This window comes from Pleurodeles waltl, chromosome 2_2, assembly GCF_031143425.1.
Source record: "Pleurodeles waltl isolate 20211129_DDA chromosome 2_2, aPleWal1.hap1.20221129, whole genome shotgun sequence".
NCBI lineage: Eukaryota > Metazoa > Chordata > Amphibia > Caudata > Salamandridae > Pleurodeles > Pleurodeles waltl.
The window spans coordinates 885,251,578-885,275,431 of NC_090439.1; the positions used below are offsets into that span (position 1 = coordinate 885,251,578).

A 23,854-nucleotide genomic window follows, 5' to 3' on the forward strand; every position below is an offset into this window, starting at 1 on the left:
AAAATAAACCGTGGCCTTGCCCATCCGATGCCATGTTTAAAAATCTGATATTCAAAAGAATACAATAAATATAACACACACATATATATATATAAATATATATAGATAGATAGATAGATAGATAGACACAGAGCGAGAGAGAATATAGTTTACATATACTTACCGGTGAAAAAGTCAGCTAAACGTTTTGGAGTGTACATCTATCTGGTAAATTCAAAATGTATATTTTTGAAAACGTTAGGACAAAGCTCTCCCATCCTTCATAGCCAAAGGTATTTGTCTCACAATAGCATGATATGGATGAAGCTGAAATAAATGTCTGTAGGATCAGAGGGAACGACGGATGCTTTTATGGAAGCAGAGCGCCAGTCGCAGTTTTACAGTGGGGCGCGTCACGCTTGCAGAGCGTGACATCTAATAACGTGCACGACTCACAAGATAATATACATCATGCTGTTTCTACATTAATAGAAATAATGAGTTAACACCGAGCCTTCAATTGTATTATGCTAATAAAATAATTTTCATTTAAAAATCTAAAAGACGTGGGCAGTGGAATGAATGCGTGTCAGCGCGATCGCTCTGCACGTTTTCTGCTGCCGCAGGGCGCTGTGTGTGCAGCTTTCAAGCACTACTCCGCTGACGCCCGCTCCGGATTCATGAATGGCGGCTCCTGCAGCTGGGGCGGTCTCCATTCACAGGGGAACGCACGTGTAAACATGCAGCTGTCCAGCAGAGGGCAGGCCAGCAGCGCGGAACGAAGACACCGTCTGGCCAACGTTAATATAGCCTGCAGCTTGAACCGGAGCATGTTACTGCTCTGAGTTTCAATAATGCTAAAGAAACTGAGAGGCAACACCCAGACAATATTAACAGAGAGGCATTTTCATCAAGAAATGAATCCATACGACCAGAACTACAGACCGCAAGGTGGTACAGAAGGGTGCTGAGAAGTGCCGATGCTCTCGCTTACAAATGTAAGGTGTTTCGGCACTCGAGAACTGGGGCGCCCTCTGGTGCAGCAGGAGCAGTGGCACCGGCGCACAAAGTCTTGTAGGCCACCAAATCCTTATTATTGCTGTATGTCACAACCCAAACAGTAGTCAGATGGCCCATGGTACAGTGGCTACGCACCTATCCCACAGCACCTGCCACTGTAAGCTCGGGTTCAAGCCACAGAAGTGGAGGGTAAAGCCAGCGCGCGCTGGTAGAGGGGCCTCGTGAGGAAGTGATTACTTGTAATCACTACCGATGGGGCCTCCGCGATCTGCGTGCTTGCATGGAGTGTCCCAGCTCTTCTCTTGGTGCGGCGTCGAGGGGTGTGCACCCCACGGATCCATCTGGCACACGGTTTACTCATATTGGGGGTCAGGGAGTTAATGACCGTCCTGTATAGGAGTGACGGGGCCTCAGCGGTGATGCTTCACTCGAGGCATCACCGCTACATAACTGTAATAAATAGCTCGCCACGAATAAGCTGGCACTATAAGTGCCTTAATAGTGTTTGCCTACGAGTATATTACACGGACATTCCAAGTCAATAAGGAGTATCGTAAACATACAGAGTCAAGAGGCCGAAGCACACTTGTAGGGAGATGGTACTCCTCCGGTTGGGGTCGGCGGAGTACTTTACTGATGGCCCCCAGGGAACGTCCCACTGGAGCAGTAACAATACACAGTCAATTATGGCTTCGCCCCTGTTTGCGGGACCTGTCTGGATTCTGACGCTCAGCCGTCCGAGTCCGCTGCCGGAGGGTGGGTGGAGTAGGGTTGTACTCCTGGGGCAGGAGTGCGGCTGAAAGAGGAGAGGAAACAGTTCTAGGTACACATTTATATATGAATGTACATGGATTTATACAGCGCAAACCAAACTACAAAGCAGGAGAGCAGTAGGGTTGGGGCGGGGGCAAGGATTAAAAGGACGGATACAAGGTGGGAGATTACAGGAGACAGGAGGAGGGCGAGATCGGCAGTAACAGTCAGAGGGGACCGAGTCAGGGGAGCTCAGACAGAACTAGGGTTACAGCGGGAGTTGACGGGAGCACTCTCGGTTGTGTTTGGAAACGGAAGGCATCACATGTGAAGCTTAACCTGAGCAATGGACGCTTCTTGAGCCAACATTCCATTCAAGCAGGCCTCCTGGTTTTATAGCATCTGTAAAAGACATTTGCATCTGTATTTTATATAATCATCATTCACTCATGAAATGAAATCTGCTACTTTTACTTTCTCGTTTCTTAAAAATAACACCACAACTAACATTTTTCCATCTGAATCTGTGTATATGTTCATGAAGGAAGACAAAGATAGACTGAGTCACATCCATATCGGTTACTGATATAACATGAAATGTAAATGAGATCTGTGTATTAGAGATGGAAAATACATGCTGATAACGCCAAGCTGTGCCCAGCAGATAGCTGCCTTGACAGGGCATTGTAATTGTACTTATATAGCACTTACTACCCCTGACGAGGCATCTAAGCGCTTTTCAGCGAGTAGCATGCTACTCTGGAACCCAAAGGGATTAATGGTGGACTACTATGGGGAAATACGAGTATAGTATTAGTATAGGGAGGTATGAGTTCATTTGTGCAGAGGACATGCGAGTCTGTTAGTTGGATTGTAATACAACAATAGAAGGATAGAAGAGGAGATCATAGTAGTAAGATGAGGCTTGGGATGAGTAAAAAAGAGATGGAGGAGGGAAGAGTCTGTAGAAAGGGATTAGGGAGATCATAGTACTAAAATGAGCTTTGGGATGAGTCAAAAGGGAGATACACGAGGGAGAATTTAGTAGGGTTGTTCGGGAGATCATAGTAGTAAACTGAGGTTTGGGGTGCAACAGGAGGGGTAGAGGAGGGAGGAGTCTAGGAGAGGTTATTTTGGAGATGAAAGTAGTAGAATGAGGTTTGGGATGAGTCAGAGTGGGGATAGAGGACATAGGTATAGGGTGAGAGAGTAACGCATTGGAGAGAGTGATTTATTTACCTCTTTTTTCTCTTGTACAGTAGGAATTAAGTAATACAAATATAGATACATGATAAGGTAGAAAGGGAATATATGTGGAAGGAAAATAATATACTGATATTTAAAGTTGTATCGCAGAAACAGACTTTCAAGTGTTGCAGTATTTGAAGTTAATTTATTTGTGTACTTTTATAACACTAGCTTTCCTCAATAAGTCAACAGTGAAACGCTTGTAGATAAACAGTTAAGATAATATTGATCTATTGTGATAAAAAAAACAGAGATTCATACGCATCTAATCAACCAACTTGTATGGAAACTATGCAATGACCTATGCACATATTAGGACATTATTCACTTATGGATGCCTGCTCTCAGTGGTTGGACCAAAGAGGATTAGAAGTGTAGAGGGTTATACTGAGAAGGCGCAAGGTCATTTACTTGCTACTCCAGATTTGTCATAAACTATGGAGCCTATAGCTATGGCTTAAAGGACTCTGTGGAAGTCATTCCCATACTGTAGTTTACAACAAATACAATATATTTTGCTTGCCATAACTGCACACTAATCCACAACACTTTCAGTGTATTGTGGTCCAAACACTTCTAAAGCGCTACTTTTCAAATATTTCGCTTTTTTAGACCATCACTGGCTGATAGGCAAGCATATCATAGCATAAGCCTGATATTTTCTCTCAACACTGACATGAGAGCGCCCCTCTAATACCTTGCAACATTTTTTAAACCTGCGTATGTGTATCCTATGTCACTGTCAATTTTGACAGATCACCATAAGAAGCAACCAAAGCATGCGAGTAATAGTTTCACTAGGAAGCTCGGAGTAATGCATACCCATAAACAGCTTTCCCTAGTGTCAAATTGGACTGAAGCATATTTGAAATCAGAAAAAACAATGCCCGAGATCACCAAGGCAGTGAGTGGGTACTCACCTAATGTCTCCATCACTCCCAATGGCATAGCACCTTAGTCAAGGAAGCAGGTGTCACGATGCATGATCCATCGGTCACACTCATCGTTGTATATTGGGCATGCATTGAGACACACTCTTCTGAACTTGAAAAGTGTTCACATCTTCCACTGCAGAAGAGGTCCGCAGTCCATACAGAGTGTGGGTGCCACTTGGTGTGAGGCTTGGCAGCTGTGATGCTTTCAAATGTAAAACATGCAAGTGGAGTCAAGACAAACTACATTTCCCACTCGTCTGAGAGGACCTGCAGACTCAGCAATCACCTTGGATCGAGACAGTATGCATTCTTCGTGTTTAACTGAGCTCCTTGATTCACAATCCCATCCTTAGTTGGTGCAAGAAGAACCTTGTTGCTAGGAGACGAGAACTCATTGCACTTTCACCAAGCACTTGCAGAATTCAGAGAAGGATTCTGGCTAACTCCTGAGGTGAATGATTTAGACTTTGATTTGCACATTAGTACTGAAGTCATCCCACCCAGATTACCAAAACCTACTGCATTTTGTTCACAAGAGTGAATCCAACTTTTACGGAATGCTTACATTATTTAAATCGCGTATGGTAATAAAGAACTGCCAGTGGAAGGGAAATGCATGTTTCCTGCCAGGATTGAAGGCACAACAATAATGTGTATTCATCATATTAAAGCTGATGAATTATGTATATTGACAAGTACTCGGAGCACAGACTTGATTTACATTTCACTCATGGTGCACATCTTCAGAGGACATACTATTACAGTTCAGATTAATTCGTTTATCAATTCGAAAGGTGTATTCTATCTTTCATGTCTAGGAATTCATACAGTTTTCAACAACCATATAGATTGGCTTTTACATAGACTGTCACAAGGCATCTCATATGTCATGACAGAAATATTGAACTGTAACAGTACTAAAAGTTATTTCTTCTTGTAAATATCAACCTCTCTGCAATGCAGATTAAGCCCAGGCGCAAGAACAGGCAGAGTTTGGATATTTAGCGTCTGCATTTCTTTTTCTCCTGTTCCCTTGTCTGCTGCTGACCAGCATAATTATGCTAGTGGGTTCAGTAAAGTCAGGATGCTAGCATCGCTCGGATTAAAAGGATGGACCCAGCCGGACATCGGCAGAGACAAGGAAGCAGCCAACAGCACCACCCTGCCAGAATAATAAAATGTAAAACATAGTGGATGGGATATGTAGATCACTCCTGTGGATGGTGCACAGAGTGTTACCCCCACTGTAAAACGATGAAGAGAACAACTAACAGAGAGAGGGCTTGACAGAGGGCAGTTCACAAGAGGTGGTGCTGTGACAGTGAAAGTCCTGCACAAATGTCAGAACTGCTTTCTCACACTTCTATAAGATGCATTCGAGCCCATGAAGGCTTTCTCAAAGCTTCATTGCCTCTACAGTTAAGGTAAATCAGTAAAGCAGCCCGCCTTCCATCGAAGCACTCTTTAAACCCAGAAGAGCTTGAGCATTCCAGTTCCTGTAACAGAGAATGCCTTGTCTGTGACCTTGCAACACATCAAACTAGAGTAGAAGTTAGTTCTTCATTCAGATATGAAGCCAGACTGCAACCTGCACAGCGAGACCGCTTCTTTGCATGGATATCTGTGGAAGCCTAGTGATTCACACGGTTAGCTATGCTGCTTCTGCTCCATCCCTTAGCGCTTTTCACAAACATGAATGTGATATACTTATTAAAGTCCATCTCGATCACTAGAAATCACGTGTGGCCTCTTCCATGTTGAACCCTTTATAAATGACAGCAAACATCCTGCCCCTCTATCATCAGCCAGGCCACAGCCAAGAGCATTAAGAGGAGTCTTAGGATGAGGGGTTCCTCGGCAACCTGTTCTGTCAGCTTATCTGTACACAGAGTCCCTGCGAGAGCTGCTGGGAAATTCAATCTCTGTTGTTCATTAGCATATTTTGCTGTAAGGTCATCCTTGCACTGTTTGAGGATATTGAGCACTGTACGGCTCTTCCTCAAGCTCATAAATAAACACCTTGTTTCCAAAGAATGGCAAGGGCCGTTGTCAAAACACGACAGTAGCTGGAAATCTTTAAAGGCTCATCCCTAGTTCCATCTCAAGAGTACAGTGTACTCAACCAATGGCAACTGGGATTTCAGTCGGGTCTAGGGACTGAATCTACTCTTCAATTAGCCACTGAAGAGATCCGCGGGATTCAAGACAAGGAGATACAATAATATTCTAGTTAACTGCCTGGCCAATAAAGGGATGCATGGAAAGGTGATCTCTTGGTTCACATCCTTCCTGGCCATTTGTGCACAACTCCTGTCAATACCACCTTTACGGTCAGATCAGATGGCCATTCGATCCAGAGTCCTTCAAGACTCTTCCTTATCATCAGTGCTTTTTAACGCCTATGTATGTCATCTTTCTCAGGTTAGCAGATTCTCTGCATAGAGAACTCTACCTTAGGGGGAATGGTACATTCATAATCATTAGACTAGGTAAGCTAGTGCTGGCACATGCATTTACCCTGATTTTCTGGTTAATCTACAACGGTGGATGAGTCACAATTTCCTAAAACCTAGACCTGAGAAAATGGAAATTTTGCTTTTTGGTAACAAATACAGTGCTGCAACAATATGTTGTGGCCCTCAGAGCTGGGCTGAATACCTACTTCAGCTTCTCCTACTGAGGATCAAGATACTCAGCAAACCATCTGTCTTTCACACGAGCACTAAAATCATTTCTATTTTGTTAACTGTTGTCTTACGTTGTCCTCTATTGCTGCACTCTACCAGTTTTTACTGCCAGGAAACACTATGGGTATTAGAAAAAGTAACAAAATCCCATTCCTTCCTCCAAAAGAAGATCAAACATATTTCTCCCCTCAAAGATTTTAGAATAGTTTTACAAACATTTATTTTGTTATACTTGGGTCACCAGGTGGTCCTATAGATTCCATGTGATCATTTTACTCCTTCTATGAGTATAATGGAACTTGTAATACGGTGGACGGGATATCCGCCACGTTTGTGAAGGTGCATGCGATCCACCAAGGTCGTAATTAGGCCCTAAATCTCTGCACAAAAAAGTGAGTCTTTAAAAGTGAATCTTTCCTCGAGGAACCACCATTTTCTTGACAGGAAACTAATTTTTAACGTTTTTTAATAAAACTGATAAAAGGTGGTACCCACTTTAAGGGGTAGATGAACTCCAATCAAGCTTGGACAGAGTTTAGCCTAAATTCTCATCTACATTAAAGTGAGGGTGACCAACATGTGCCTTCTGCATTTTTTGTCTGAACCTGGGAAGATACTCAAAACAACCGTTGGGGCGAGAAAAGAATAACACGTCTACTGTCAAGTATTAATTTAACGCAGTAGTAATGGTAGCACTATTTATGTTAGGACATCTTTCATACTGTATTTGTATGTTCATTATTTGTTCATATCACATATTGATGCACATAAAGGGTCACACAGATCTCAGCCATGCACACTCATCAGCCGCTTCCACAAGGGTGCACGCTGGTAGCGGAAACTCATGGTAATGAGAAAAATACAAAGCAAGAGTGGCACATCCGTATTAATTGACCAAGTGAAACGAAAGCCCCTTCTATAACTCTAGAAGCACTGGAAAACACAGCAGACTAACTCCCCAACGCTTGCATGAACTCATCTGCACTTGTACAATATTGGCACTTTTGCTGAAGACGACAACATGATCCCAGAAGCCCTACAGCAATACTAGGGGTGCATATAATACATTTCAATCGGTTTTTGGTTTGTTATTGGTGTTTCCTAGTCATCTTGTGAAACGACTTATCTCGGAAGTTGGGCACACTGAAGCGCCTTTGACTTCCCTGGAGGATACTATAGGAAATAGATTGTTACCTTCATGTAGCAGGGTCCATGCAGGAACAAATTAATGGAGCGGAGTTAATAATGGTGTTATTAGAAGGAGTACGCTGTAGCTGGCACTCTCTTACTAAGCACAGAAATATTTAAAGATTATAGAATGAGAAACTGTACCATTAAATGGATATTAAAAAAAATCTTTCCTCTTAAACTTCCTTCTACTTCTTATATATTACATATGATCTTAAAATCTCTTACAGCCAAATGGCTGGAAACCAGTGCGACCCTCTGAACAGTGTAGAGTGACTATATTGATTGACAGAGTTAGTAACATCAGTGAATTAAAATCATTAAATTTCCTTAATGTTAAGTGGGGATAAAATGACAGTTCAGCAAGATATAATCAAAGCCGAGTGCCTTGAAAAGGTTGGTAGGGGTAGTACTCGAAGGTGTATGGAGAGAAAAAAAAGACTGTGTTGTGTGCCACAAGCACATATAGAGTGTGGCGTGGGAAAGGAGAGACAATAAGAAGTGTTAGGAGCGGGTGATACACGCCATTACAAAAATAATAATGTGAAGGAAATAATATACATAAAAACAAAACAAAATCTAAATTGAGTAACATAAAGAGATAAAATCATACAGCAATGTGTCCTTCCACAGTGAGTATTACCAGAGGCCAGAGTGTGTGACCTTGAACCACTCCCTGGTTGCTTCTAGAATAAAGGTAAATAAAAGGTGGAAAACATACCTGAACTATCTCCAGCATTTCTGATTTACTGATGTATCCATTTCCGTCCAGGTCATACATGCTGAACGCCCACTTCAGTTTCTGTTCCAGTTTACCTCTGGAGGTTACACTCAAAGCGATGATAAATTCTCTAAAATCGATTGTCCCATCTCCATTGGCATCAAACGTGCGGAATACATGTTCTGCAAACTTGGAAGCATCCCCGTAAGGGAAAAAGTTCCCATATATCTTTTTAAACTCCTCCATTGATAAATGTCCGCTTGGGCAATCTCTCAGGAATCCCTTGTACCACTCTTGGATTTCATGCTCTGTAAAGTCTGTGCTTTCCAATAAATCCTGCATAACCTCCGGGCGCAGTTTGCTGTTTTGTTTCCCCATCTTGTTCTCCGAATGTTAGCTGCAAGTAGACGAAAAGGAAGAGGAAAATTAACCAAATATGTCTTCATCTGAACCAACCTCAATACCCTGATATATATATATATATATATATATATATATATATATGACATACACAACTTATTTGAAGCATCTCCATGTCCTGCTACACACACACACACACATATATATATATATATATATATACACACACACTGAAGCATGTTCAAAGGTCTGATCTATATACATTTTTTTTTTTTTAAAGGTATAAAGTAAAAAAAAAACTAAAAAAAAAGCAACGTAACTTAATCACGTGATTATGATGCGTCTTGGAGTTTAAGGTAACCAGAAAAACATTTCGAACAGCCTGTGAAAAGGCTTGATTAAAAGAACAAATACATCCCAAATGTGAACTGAGGATGGACTGTTACATGGAAGTAACTCAAACGGTCATGTCTGCCCATTGCTTTTGGGTACTTGTAATTGGTTGCAAAATATAAATGCTGCCCCACAAGGCCAGACTTCAAAGAAAGACAGCACCGGACATGCTACCCGCACCAGCCTTGGAACAAGTCCATCTCTGTAGCTGCTTCTTTAAAAAAAAGATGGCAACAAGCAATGCACGTGCTCGTTTCAACTGCGATGTGAGAAGCTTTCAGCACTGTCCACAGTAACAGGTTGCACACAGGCGCTATGTCAGAGAAGGAAGGAACGAGAGGGGAGGCACCAAGAGCTGGAGCAGGAAGTGCCAAGCAATGAGCAGGGTCTGCAGTAACGTCCTAGGAAAATCCTCTGACACAGCCTTTATTCCTTTAAAAACTAACCACTTGGGTAAAAGGAAAACAAACAGTGGCAAGAAAAAACAAGCGTTTGCAATGCAATGGGTCTCGCGTTTGCTCGAGTTAGAGCTATTAGCGTTGTAAATTGCTCCCTGGACTTTTCTTGCTACATAAATTGAAAATGAAAACAGTTGACATAAGCAAGCCAATTCAAAGCGCCATGGCTGCCATGAGCGCGAAGGAGAGACACAAAAAGGAAAAAGATGTCGCTTGCAGTCAAACATATCAGCAAACTTGCAATTATCCATGTAACAGGTCGATAGTGACGGGGGTGCGTGGGCGTGGTTAAAAGCCCACAGATAGATTACAACACGTCAGAGCGTGCCCACATGGAACCCCTCAAATATGTGTGTGAAAATCACAATGATGATAAACAAACTGGTCTATAGAGCACTACACTTTCACTGGGAACAGTCTAACCGAGGTCTTGATTATCCAGTTCAGCATTATTGACATTTTAAAGGATAAAAGGCCAAGTCAGGGCAGCCAGAATTTGAATCTGTGACCTGTATAGTACTCTGAGATCCCTACTGAATGCATTTTGGTCCAGTGAGCTAACTAAACTGCTCGCTGAAGAAGAGAAGAAGGTGGGGACAGAGCTTGGTAAAAAGAAGAGGCGTTTGAAAAGCAGAGGCAGTCAGTCTCACCTGAATGCGAATGACTGTCACCCAACCCTCGTGCCACGATTAAGTGGCTTGCATCGCAATGAAATATGATCAGCTGCTTAGGTTTCCATTATACTATATGAGAGCTCTCACATGGTATGTAAAGTCTGGCAGGAATGTAGAGGTTAATCGTTAAGTAAATTATCAAGACTACTATATCTGTTTAAGACCTCAAGCCTACATTGTACTTCAAAGGAAATTACCGTTTGTTTAAACCACTAGTCTATTTTTAGAAACATACTTAGGGCCACATGTACTTAACTTTTTTTTTTGTTTGCAAATGGCCGGATTTGCAGAATTGGGCCATTTCCACCCCAAAAAAAAAAAAAGCATTTTCCTATGTACAAAACCCTATTCTGCGATTCGTTAAGCTATTACCGAATCGCAAAATGGGTTTACGACTCGCTATTGCGAAGGGGGTGTGCCAAGGGCTTCCCTTCCTAATAGCGACTCGCAGGGGGATGTCTGATTGCTTTGTGACTGAGAATACTGTCACAAAACAATCGAAGTTACAAATTTCAAATTAGTGGTAACCATTCACAAGCAGAAAGGTGTCCCCCAAGGGACTCCTTCCCCTTTTGTGATTCGGAGCGCCAACATCTAAAAATCAAAAGGAAAATTTTCAGTTTTTTTTTTGTAATACATCCTGTTTTTCTTTTAGGAAAACGGGTTGCATTATTATTATTATTTTTTTTTTTTTTAAACCTGCCCTATTTAAAAAGAAGTCACAGACATGGTGGTCTGCTGCCCCCACAGGCCAGCATACCTGTGAGTGCGGCCATTCCCACATGGGTCGCAAATTGTGACCTGCCTCATAAATATTAATGAGGAAGGTCCCTTGCGACCCCTTTGTGAAACGTAATAGTGTCTGAGACACTGTTGCACATCAGGTTTTGAGATTTGCAAACTGAGAGTTGCAAAACCTGATTTGTGCATGTGGCCCAAATACACTCTGATCATAAACAAACAAGTAGTTTTAAACAAACATTTCATTTAACATACAAATGTAATGTCTGTTTAAAAAGTACTTGTTTGCATGTGAATAACATTTTAATGAATACAATTTTAAGGAATAATTTTGCCGTATTTATTATTATTAATACATTCAAATATGAATTCATCTCTGCCTTTAGCAGGGAGGAGAAACCTCAAATTCTAATTTCCCCTCGCGCTGTTTTTTTTCGCCTGAAAACCTTTTTAACCTCTGTTTTTGCAAGTAGCGGGATTCCTTCGGCTTGCCTGCTCTTGCAGAGATCCTCCTTTTCCTCATTTCAGGACTTCTGGTTGGACCTCTCAGCCCCCGAACCCTGAGCTGCAGGCCATCCAGGCCGAGCAGACATGAGCTCCCTGGCCCGGCGAGGGCCGCGTCTCCGCCTTGCGCTGGCTCGCAGCAGAAGGGTTCCAGCCAGCTCTGGAGGCGTCTCTGTTTCCGGGTCTGTCTGGCAGCCAGCCGGACGGGTCACACTCCGACTTTTGTGAGAAGTTGGCCAGCATTCAACAGAGAGTCCGCTAAGTTGGTTGATGATAATTAAACCAAAAATCCAAGCTAACGCTGAACACCCAGCTACCTCGGTTTACGCAAGAGAGGGAGCCCGGTGAGGGGACAGACTGATCCGGAGCTCTGCTGCCTAAACACAAAACTTCATACAAATCAAGTTAGACAAGAGCAGCAGGGGCACCTTAAGAATTTTGGGGGCCCTGGACCAAGCGCATTTTCGGGACTCTGTGCGGGCCACCTTTGAACTTATGATGCAGTCTCAGCTCTTTGGCGCCCTCTTTCGCCAGGTCACGGACATCGCACAGGCACAAATTCTAAATGTGTTTAGATCGAATATTCGGGGACAGTGAAGTGTGTTGTCAATACTGTAACATTGCAGCAGCTCTCGACCATTACTGCAAATAATCTCTGCGACATACGCCAGGGCCTGTTTTAGTCTAAAGGAAACTTTTATGGATGCTGCATGAAACAAATATAACATTTCTTTAAATAATGGCTGTGATAGACGTCCACATCACGCAAAGTGGAAATATAAAACGTGTTCAAAAGAGGCATCATCCCACCTAAGGAAGAGCAGCAATCACATTCCTTCGACTCAGTCAGCCCTACGGAAGTCCATACTTCTACCTCTTCGCATCAAAAAAAGACCTCAAAAGTTCTTGAAAACCTCAGAGGGCCCGTCTTCTGCCAAGGGAATGGACTCAGTGTGTCTTCTCCAGCCTCGGTAACCCTACAGGGGGTTTGATCAGATAGGCCTTGCCCAACAGCAGATAAATAAAGACGAGGAGGACAAACGAGGCTAGGAACTAACGCTTCGCTGGGCAGCACCGTGTAAACAGAGGCATGCCCATGGTGCACTACTGATACCACTGTGAGGATAGTGATGGATTTCCCTACACTCGCTCCAGGCCAAGTGGTGAGGAGCTCCAGGGTCTTTCACTCCAAAATGTAGTGACGGGATGCTACATCAGGATCTCTCTCTGTGTCAATGGCCAGTGTGGACAAGATGGAGTCAGTGTATATACTCAGCAAACAAAACTGTGGGTTGGGGGGCTGGTGGGCCAGGAACCAAAAAGTGTTGAATCTGATCTTGCCTGACACTCAAAACAAAGGGAAAAGCACTTGAAATCCAGCAAATAATCACTTACAATGGCACACCGTGCAACAAATCAAAACTCTCAATGTTTAATCAGAGAATGGATTTGTGATAGTAATGGCGCTTGAGGCTCATACACAGTAAAATCCAGTCCGGTTGTCAGAGTACTCGCTATGCATACATACACAAGGGCCAAGGGCAATTTACGTACAGTTACATATGATTGTTCGTTGTTTTGTTAAAGTAAAAAAAAGACTAAGGATTGTGATAGGGTAAAAACTATTTTAGATTATTGTTTTACTGCTGTTCATTTGCCCCTATCTGTACATGACATCCTGCTGTGACTACATGTATGTGATTAACTACACCAGTTAGAACACTATGTGGGGCAGCTTTTAGGTCTGTCACCATCTAGGAGCTGATGCTTATATTAGTCTAGTGCTGAAACTAAGACAAGGGATTGTGACTGAACTTGGCCGACAAATCAGAATGAAAAGTAAAGTGAATTCAGACCATTTGCACTTCCATGGGATCTCTGTTCCTGAGAGGCGCAAATCTCCGACAAGGAATTGAGGGAAGCTTGCTCATAAAATCAACACTTTCTTAACTAGCTACGTGGCTTTTGAACGTGCACTTGCTGTCTCGGGGACTAACGGCCTTTGTCAATGTTCAGAAGGAATCTGCCTAAGCAGTTCAAGGGCTGTATTACGAAAAGGGTGCACTGTCCCTCTGTACGCGGAAGTCCTTAAATCCGAGCCCTACTACACTAAATGCACTGTTCCCAAAGCAGGTGCAAGCCCACACCTGGAGTGTGAAAAGCGCATTAATGAAAGGCAGGCCATCTGAAGCCACCAGTCTGCCTTTCTCTGTGTGTGGGGATCCAGTCTGAGGGGGCAGGCATCCCACCGCAGGCTGGTGCAGTGAGTGACTGCACTCACTTTCAGTGGGTATCGCGAGTTCTATGAATGCCAGTTCTCAGTCCCACTGGACATCCATGGAGGGAACATTGACTGTGTTCCACCTTCTAGCACGGTCAGTGAGCCCCCTGGCATATTCTGTGCAACTGCACAACTAATACGTTGCAATGGGACAAGCTTTGCTCATTTGCATTGGATCGTGCTCCGCCGCAATGGAAGAGCGCCCCCCAACATGGGGGGAGCGTGGACCCTTAGGGATCGGGGACGCTGGGGCCGAACCTCGCACTAGTTGTGCGCAGGCTAGACGCGCGAGCGGAAGTCCGACGCTTGGTGGACGGGGGCAGTGCCGGACCGGTTTGGGCCGCCGCGCACTGGTGGGGGGGCATAAAAGCGCCCCTCCCCCCCAGAAGGCTTCGTGCGCGGCGGCCCTGGTCGGACAGACCTGTCGGCGATTGGATCCTTGTGCGAAGAGCGAAAGGAAGGGAGCAGCATCACCAGGATTATTGCCGTGCACGCAGGATCAGGGAGCTGTAGCGCGGTGGCGAGGTCAAGTGCCCTTGAGGCAGCAGGCTATCCTTGTTCAGGGGTTCGAATCCAGCCCATGCCCGGAGGTGCCTGAGGACGGACAGGGGAGCGACCTTGTAGAAGTCGGGTGCATCAAATCGGACGCGTAGTTACAGGAGCAGGGGAGCGACCTCGTCAATCATTCGTGTGGGCAATTAAAGGAAAGCGAGGTGAGTGAGCGCACGGAGGCTAACTCCGTTGTTAGGAGGTTGTTCTGTGCGCGCTCTCACCTGCTAGGGGTTCACCCCAGGTCAATTAGTTAAAGGGTTTCTCCCTGTTTTTAATGGTTTAAAAATTTGGATGCCACGTGGGAGAGGGCTGTGGCGCTAGGGCTAAAGTGTTTGTGACAACAGATATTTATTCTCCTCCCAATTCTCTTCAACTTTGTGGTAAAGCGAAAGGGTGTCATATATCAATTGTTGAAGGTGCTTATTTGCAGGTATAATTGTGGTATTGGTAGGTTGGTAATTTTGTCACTAATTTGAACGTGTTTAATTGTGCATTGCGTGACAGTGTCTTAGGACTGTTATCCACTGTATTTTGCAAAAGTGCTGTTGGCATTGGGCTAACAGATTATTCCTTTTAGGTTAATTAATTTAGAAAGTTTTCTTACCACTGCTTACAACTTGTTTACCTAATATTGGCATTATGGCAGCTAATAGGGTGAGAGGAGGTAAGAGGAAGGGCACAGATCCTGATCTTGCCCAACTATTAAAATTGGTCCTAGCTAAGTTAGGGGGCGGGGATTCAGAAGGGGAGGCTGCTCCTTCAGATGGAGATGACGGTGAGGTAGGCGCTTCCCGCCCACGCCGTGCGAACGTAGCACCACCTGCAGCTTTTCCTCCAGTTAAGCGTAGGAATAAAAAACAGACTGGGGGGACGGTAGGCCAACAACCTACGCCTCAGGCAGTTCTTGCCCCCCCCTCCCCCTGTGATTGAGTTAGTCACAGTGGTGACCCCCAGCAGTGCAGTGGCTGCGACTTCTGAAGAAATTGCTGGGCATCACGCAGGGGTAGGGTCGCCTAGCACGGGTCCGGCAGGAGGCACGACCCCATGGGCTAGTGACCCATTGCAGAACACGGTACTTGAACTTAAGCGCCAGGTGGAGGCATTGGTAGCAGCGCGTAATGTTCCTTCATTGCAGGTGTCGACCTCAGGCCCCTGTGTCAGCCAGGCACCGGGCCCGCTGTCTCAGACTCCTCCAGGTGGAAAAGAACATGGTAAGGTCATAGAACAGGGTGTTAACACCATAGTAACACCGGCTCCAGCTGAAGTCACGGGTGCAGACACATTGCTATCTAGGCCGGGGAAGTTAGCTGCACATGTGGCTTCTGAAATCAAAGAGAAAATATGGAAAGGGGATTTTGTGGACATTTTTAGCCTGGTAAGGGTTAAGAGAAGGGAAATAGAATCAAAGGATAAAGATACTAAATCTTCATCATATACAGATAAAAAACCAAAGATAGAAGAGAATATTACAAATTGGTTATTCAGTTTTAATGTGTTTATGTCCGTCGTAATGGAAAAGAAGCCTGAAATTGGTCTGTCAATGATATTTTATGCAAACAAAATTTAAAAAGCTCACCATATGTACGGTGGGAACGCTTGGCTGGAGTATGACCGTGATTTCAGGTGGGCAAAGGTAGAGGATCCAACAATTGGTTGGGACCAGACTGAAGTAAATGCTTGGCTGGAGTGCGTGAACAACAAATTACCCAGAGAGCAGCCCTTTCGGGCACAGTATACAAGTGACAAAAAAGGGTCTTGCTGGGCGTTTAACAAGAAAGTATGTTCACGCCCCCCTGGGACGTGCAAATTCAGGCACTCCTGTGCATTTTGTGGGCACCCCTCTCAACCCGAATTTAAATGCCTTAAAAAAAGCAAAGGACAGAGCTAAGGAAGGGAGTAAATCCAGTACCTAGTTCTTCCTTGCCTTCTCCCATTCACTTAGAGGTTTTGTTGCCTTGGCTGAAGGTTTACCCAGTCAAGGCTTCAGCTGAACTACTGATTAAAGGTTTTTCGCAGGGTTTTAGAATTCCAGCATCCCAGCACCTTAGGTCATTGCAGAAATCTTATGTCTGCCGTGAAAAACCCCGGCGTGGTGGCTAGGAAAATTGCAAAAGAATGCGCTCTAGGGAGACTGGCTGGCCCCTTCACTTCCCCACCCACAGCTAATTTTGTCTGTTCCCCATTAGGAGTAGTACCCAAAAAAGAGCCGGGACAGTTCAGATTGATCCATAATCTATCAGCCCCACGCGGCGCCTCAGTGAATGAGGCGATAGACCCGACTCTATGTTCAGTGCGTTATGCTACCGTAGACCAGGCACTAGTGTTGCTGAGGGGTCTGGGGCGGGGTGTGCTCTTAGAAAAAACAGATATCGAAGCAGCTTTCCGGCTTTTGCCAGTTCACCTTGAAGATTACCATTTTTGGGGATTCCAATTTAATGGGGAGTATTTTTATGAAAAAAAGTATGCCCATGGGATGCAGTGTGTCCTGCAGTTATTTCGAACAGTTCAGTTCTGCTTTACTTTGCAATGGATTTTCACCAGGCGTACAAGTCATGCGAATGTAATACATTATTTGGATGATTTCCTAGTGTTGGGCCCTCCTGAGTCAAACAAATGCCTTTAGGCCCTGTAGTCTCTGACAACCATGTTCGGGGAATTCGGGGTCCCAATAGCCCAAGAAAAAACAGAAGGTCCCTCCACATGCATCACTTTCCTGGGCATAGAAATTGACACCATAGCTGGGGAGTGTCGCCTTCCTCTGGACAAGCTTCAAGTTTTTAAGGGGTCCATCAGAACTGTCTTATCCCATACCATGGTCACCCTGCACCAATTGCAAGTCCTGGTGGGTCAATTGAATTTCGCCCTGAGGATCATTCCCATGGCCCGCCCCTTTTCCAGATCCATAGCTAGGTCTATGGCAGGGTTGACCGAGAAACACCATCACAACAGACTGTCGGCTGAAGTAAGGGACGATTTGAGAGTGTGGGAAGCATTCCTACAAGACTTTAACGGGCGGTGATCTGGCCTCATCCCCCTGCCGACAGCCCTTCTCTTGGCCTATTTACGGACCCTGCAGGCAGTGTGGGCTTTGGGGCTATACTTGGTTCTGCATGGTGCCGGGCAGATTGGCAAACTGGTTGGGTAGAGTTGGGGCTCACCAAAAATATAGCATTCTTGGAATTATTTCCCATCATTGTAGCGGTTTCTGTTTGGGAGGACACATTGAGAAACAAAACAGTAGTATTTTGGTCAGACAACATGGCAGTCGTGGAGTCAATCAATAGACAAAAAGCTAGCTGCAGATGGGTGCTGAGACTACTTAAGTATCTGGTGCTGCAATGTTTGAAACTCAACATCACATTCCGGGCGAAACATGTTCCTGGGGTAAATAACAATGCGGCTGATGCCTTGTCTCGATCATTAATGCAGGATTTTCAGAGGTTCCACCCACAGGCGTCGGAGAGGATGACAGAGTTTCCAACATCACTGTGGAAGATTGGTGTCCCGCGCTGTCAGCCCTAGTAGGGGCTTCTTTGGCGACACAAACAAAGGGGGCATACGAAAGGGCCTTCTTGCATTATAGACTGTTTTTGAAATCAGTGAACTCCTCAGATTGGTTTTCATCCGAAGCAATCTGTGCCTTTTTGCAACATTTAAAAAGCAATGGTAAACCTGTCTCGTGCGCCAAGGCCAACTTGGCAGCCATCTGTTTTTTCGCCAAGCTAAGAGGGCAAGACTCTAAACTCAACGCCTTTATTATTAAGCAGGCACTGGTGGGGTGGTCAAGAGCGGAGGGCCCCAAAGTAGACTCCAAGCGGCCTATAACCCCTCAGGTATTAGAGAAATTGCTGGGTGCAGTTGCTGTAGTTTCTTCCTCCCCGTTTGAGACTGCCTTATTCACATCAGCTTTTTCGGTGGCCTTCTATGGGGCCTTCCGTATTGGGGAAATGTTAGGTACTTCCAAGAACGTCCATGCAGGGGGTCTCCAGTGGCCACATGTAATAATCAATTATAACTCCGCCACCATACTGCTGCGCAAATCAAAGACTGATCAGTTAGGAAAAGGGACGAGGATTGCTCTTCGGGCAGCGCAGGGGACTCTTATCTGTCCGGTTGCCAACCTAGATGCTTACCTAAAGGTGCGCCCTTTAGAAAAATCAACGGCGTTATTCATTCACTCAAATGGGGACTGTCTGTCGCGCTACCAATTTACAGAGGTAATGAAAATATCATTAAAGGCAGCAGGCATAGAGCCTCTAGGTTACTCCCCTCACTCGTTCAGGATTGGCGCGCCTACATTAGCTGCGGGGGCAGGCTTGCCCATCTCTGAAGTTAAGGCCATTGGCAGATGGTCGTCTAACTGTTATAAGCTTTACGTTAGGCCAGAGCTGGTCTAATTTGGAGTTTGTGTGCATCTTAATATTCTGTATCATTCCTCACACAATTTTCCCTTTATTGCAGTAGATGGCTCCGCGTGTGGTTTGGGTACTGGGGCATTCATTCGTTCGTCGGGCGGCGTACCGGTTGCAGCAGCTCCGTAAACCGAATCCGGCGACAAGCTTAGACATGGCCTTCAGGTGGTGCGGGGTTGGCGGCAAAGGAATTAAACAGCTACAGCAGCTGGTTGATTTGGCTCGCGGATGTGCAGGGCTCCAATCCCCGGACCTCAGCATCATTCACCTTGGGGGCAATGACCTGGTACATCTAGGTCGTAAAGCCCTCAGAGAGGCAATATTCTTAGAAATAACAAAGCTTGCTAAGCAATTTCCTAATGCAGCCATCGCCTGGTCTCACATGGTACCACGGAAAAGATGGGGCCCAGGAATCAAACCAAGAACAATCAATGTGTCAGTTAGGCGGCTTAACGCAGAGATGTCAAAGCTTTGCCCTGGTCCAGGCCGTTTGTGGAACATCCCACATAGACAATTGAAAGGACCTGAAATGTTTCATAGGGATTTGGTTCATTTAGCCGATGCAGGTACTGACCAATTCATGGCAGACATGTGGTTTTTCGCTAAGTGTTTGTTTTCTGGTGGGGGGGGGCATAGGACCCTGGGGCCCTGGTCGCCCTCGTGGCGCAGAAAGAGAGAATAAAGTAACCGGAAGCAACAGAGGGGACCCCAAGGGTGGGGCCCCGGTATAACAACAGAGATAGGATCCTGAAGTCCTGGACCAACCTGCGGATGGACACACCTGTTGGGGGTAGGGAGCCCAGATCACTGGGGTGGTCACGGGGCTCATGCCCTGGGCCGCCCTGGTACACCCCTTGGTTGATTGGTGTTTGGAGAGGGGGCGGAACCCTGAACATGGGGGCAAGGAACAGAGGAAGCAGGGATACCGCCCCCCCCCCAAGGATACAGGTGACGACCAGTCCCTGTGTGGTCCAATGGAGGTTCAGGACAGGAAGGGATCCTGTCAAAATAATCTATGGTTACAAAGTAGCGTCTATAACAGTATATATACATTAAAGTTTGCAGTGAAATGTTTTAGTTGAGTAATGTGCATATGATGACTTGCATAAATTGTGTTTATTAATTTTTATGAAAGTATATATGAAAATAAATACTTCTTTAATCAAACAAAACTGTCTTGTCGGTTGGTGTATGACCGGTGTTGGGGTAAGGGCCCTATGGTGGCCTCCGAGTCCTAATGAGTTTACGCCTCCACATGATCACGCTGAAGCACATCTTGTGCCAGAAGGCTTCACATTGTTATAGAAAGGGTTGTGCAAGCATGTGTGGTTCCTTCTGTAAACAAAAGAACTCCTGCGGCACAAACAGATGCACCCACTTGGTGCACCCGGGGGGTGCTTTATATAGTAGGCGTCGTGTTCTGATCCTCGCATGGCGCACTCTGCTACACTTTGCTCGCACACCCGGTGCCACACAACAACCCACTGCACCCCAATGCAACACCCCAGCCTATTTCTGAGGGGGTTGCTTGATACCTCCTGGCCAAAGGGCAACACAAGACTGGTTAGACTTTCACTAACGGTACACACAACAGTTTAATAGTACATAATGTTCAACTTTATTCTAATCCTTCAGTGATTCTGTACAGTAACTGTTGATTACTGGACCTTTACTGAATCATGCTGATTTTAACTGATCATAAGTTACTTAACTGCCATTTGTGGCATCATGAAGGCGCCGCTCACTCTGCAAACACACGGTGTGAAAAAGTGCCACAGTGCTCTACATCCCATGCCAAAAAATACAACTCCACACCAGCTTTGACTCACACCGACACACACTTCAAATGCATTCGTCTGAATAACCCCCACAAGTCCAATAAAGCCAGGGCAGGCCTCATTACTAGCAGCACATAGCAAACTGGCTTCTATTGTGGCAATGGAACACCAGTCCCTTCGCCTCACCAGACTGTACCCAACACACTCCACAACTGTTCCCTAGTGCGCACATTCCAGTTTAAGATAAGAATCATAAAACGCATCTTTATGCCGTGGGGCCTTGGCTTTCTGTGAAAAAAGAAGCACAAATTGAGACTTCAAGTCAGAGCTTCTTTAATTTGCACAAGTACGTTTTATCAACACCAAATCCATGGGTGGAGAAGTGTGGGCCCAAGGTGCTTTTAGTAAGGAGCAAAGAGGGATCAGGAGAGTACTATTTATAATGAAAACCCAATGTTCCAAACATTTAATAGGGTCTCCATATGATGGCCAATCTTTGAGAGTTAGTGATAACATTTTCGCTAGCTCCTGGAGGTGCTTGGATGAAGTGGAGACGACAAACTCTTCCACTGACAAAATTTCTGCAGAGAAAAGTGAAGATCTTTGATATTTTCACAACACTCTCTTTTGTCTGCGAGTCAGGGTGCTTCATACTAGATCGTGCCATCTTCCTGCAAAGTTGCAATACCGACACAACTCGACTCCGACACCACCGTTGCATGAAAGTTGGTCAACTATCCCTGAGCTCTCAGTAAGGGCAATGTCCTCTGGCTACTTGCCCAGCCTTTTCACACCATCTGAAACACAGAATACATTTAGGGTGCACACCATCAGGAACTCTGTGCCACTTTTATTGTTATTTGATCAGAACTTGAAAACCACGTGCAGAGGTGGCTAAAGAGTGGAGTTTGAGTTTTAGAAGATCGCTGGACATGGGATCAGCAGAGCAGCGAGCACCAGGGACCGTGTTCCACAGATCTGCTCCCTGGGCCAACAATTACTGGCCAAGGTCAACCTTTCTTGGAATCTAGCAGTGGGGCGTGTACTTGAGCTGAGCGTGAAGCGAGGTAGCAACAATTATAGTGCAGGTCCATGAATGGCCTTCGGGAAAAAAGCCGTGGTCAATGAATTTAACAATCTGCATAACTACCAGTCGAGGATGCCTTTTAGCAAAGACAGATGAAACCTTTTTTGGGAAGGGGATGTCTAAGAAGAACTTGTTAGGCAACAGGACACTGAGAATCTTAAACATATGGGTATTTGATTTCTGCATTAAAGTTACAGAAAATCATTCACTCATTACTGAGTAGGTAATAAATTCCAGCAAGTTAGCTCTGCTGCAGATTACAAATATCAAGGAAAGGTGATGAAGTGGTGTAACCCAACAGTCAATGAACTGCGGGCACATAGGTGGCATTTTATTACTCTTCCCTTTACTGTATGAGGGCAAAACCCTCCACGCGTTTAAGAAAGATTTTCAGAAGTAAAAACTTTAAGGCACTGGCCTCAGGTCTGAACTTGAGCAGCTCAACTTTGAAGATTCTATTCCCTACCATTTGGCAAAATAAACCAACATTGACAAGACAACCACTTGGGATTCATCACTCATACACAGGCACATTTGCTTGCATACAGGAAGGACAAATACACACATGATGAAACTGATCCATGGACAGAAGAAGACATCCACACAAAGGCGGACCAGGCACATAAGTACAAATACACGCATTGTCACACAGAGATGTGTACCAAGGTAGAAATTAAGACGAGGTAGTGAGAGGGGGGAAGAGTACATCTATGTGCCCAGCTAATAATTTGTCCATTCGTGTCAGGTGATGTTTTTATTTTTGCTCTTTTTTTGTCCATCCTGCTCTCCTCCCACTTTCTGTAGGTTTATCCGCTCTCTTCAGGATACTGGTTATGGTGCGGTAGGTGCTCGCTTCACATGCAGAAATCTTCTATACTTCCTACTCCCATCATTCTGAAAAGGTTCCACCTCTCTGCTTTACATTCGCCGTTCTGTGTTCCGAATTGAAATATCAAATGTAAAGGTGGGTAGCCCTGAAACTATGGTTCACGCAGAGCGGGTGGCGGAAAACTGCGACTGATGCTACTGCTCTCCCGGCCACCGCTCTCAACATGCTGACACACTGGGAAAGGAGAGGGAGACAGAAGTGCAGCAGGTTGGCAGAGGGAGATCACATAAGGAAGGGATGGAGGGGTCGTGCAAGTGGACAGGAAAGCCAAGGGCCAAGTCCTACCCCAGCACTATCCGCAGCCTGGCCTGCGGTTTACACTGATGACTAGTGCATACTGGCACACCTACTGCAGAAGGACTGCGCTGTGCTTGGGGAAGGGGACTTTGGAAGTGATGCACACCCTAAGATCAGGGCAGGTTGAGGTGGAAACCATGGACACATGCACAGGAGGAGAATGAGAGATCCACCAATGACACGGTAGCCATTCGTCGCCATTGGTCACAACTCATGGATGACTAGCCTGCTGTCACCGCTTGAAACCTTCTCACCTATTATCAAAGAACTGTTACAGATGCTAAAAGTGCTCTTCTGCTAGCTAAAAAGTAGACAGGGGACAGTGCTGTGGGACCACCTATGCAGGAGGGAAGATCGCCACACGCGTCTTAAACCATTTGTGTCCTGCCACGAGGAGGCAGACGTTCCAGTGGCTGGTATCAGGAACAGACTGGCTATAAGAATACGCTTCAACATATCCACACTTCTCAAGCAAGGCCACAGCTGAACGTCTGCTGAAATGGAGAATTAAGTAGTCTGAACCTAAATCTCTTCCTTTACAGTGTCTGCTCGAGGACTACAATTTTGTAACACTCAGTATGCTTCTGCCTAATAATTATCATCCAGAAGGGAAAAAGAGTCAGCCAGCATTGCACAATAGGACATCCTCTTCGACAGGGTGGGATCCAAGCTTTCATAGCATTCAAGTGTTCCACTAAGTGTAGGGCAGTTGCTATGTTTGTAAACACCAGTGTTAAAAGAGCAGCGGGGAAGTTGGCAGAACAGCCCAGTCATTCCTTGGCAGCATCTGACTTTCTTCAAGCCACATTCCTTCACAGAAGGCTTCAAAGAGGTCAGGCTCTTTCTAGAGACTTACTTGCTATCTGCAACAACTACCTGTGTGCCTTTTCCACGAAA

At 45.2% G+C, this 23,854-nt stretch overlaps 1 protein-coding gene across 4 annotated transcripts in view; it reads right to left on the minus strand.

Annotated features, from left to right (window-relative positions):
- The window catches only part of NCALD (neurocalcin delta), a 186,056-nt gene that overhangs the window by 38,227 nt on the left and 123,975 nt on the right, over positions 1-23,854 (minus strand). For all 4 annotated transcript variants that reach the window (XM_069220570.1, XM_069220569.1, XM_069220571.1 and 1 more), the window contains one exon: positions 8,532-8,928. In XM_069220570.1, the coding sequence (XP_069076671.1) occupies positions 8,532-8,909 (378 nt within the window). In that variant the 5' untranslated portion in view covers positions 8,910-8,928. The remainder of the gene's footprint in view (positions 1-8,531; positions 8,929-23,854) is intronic.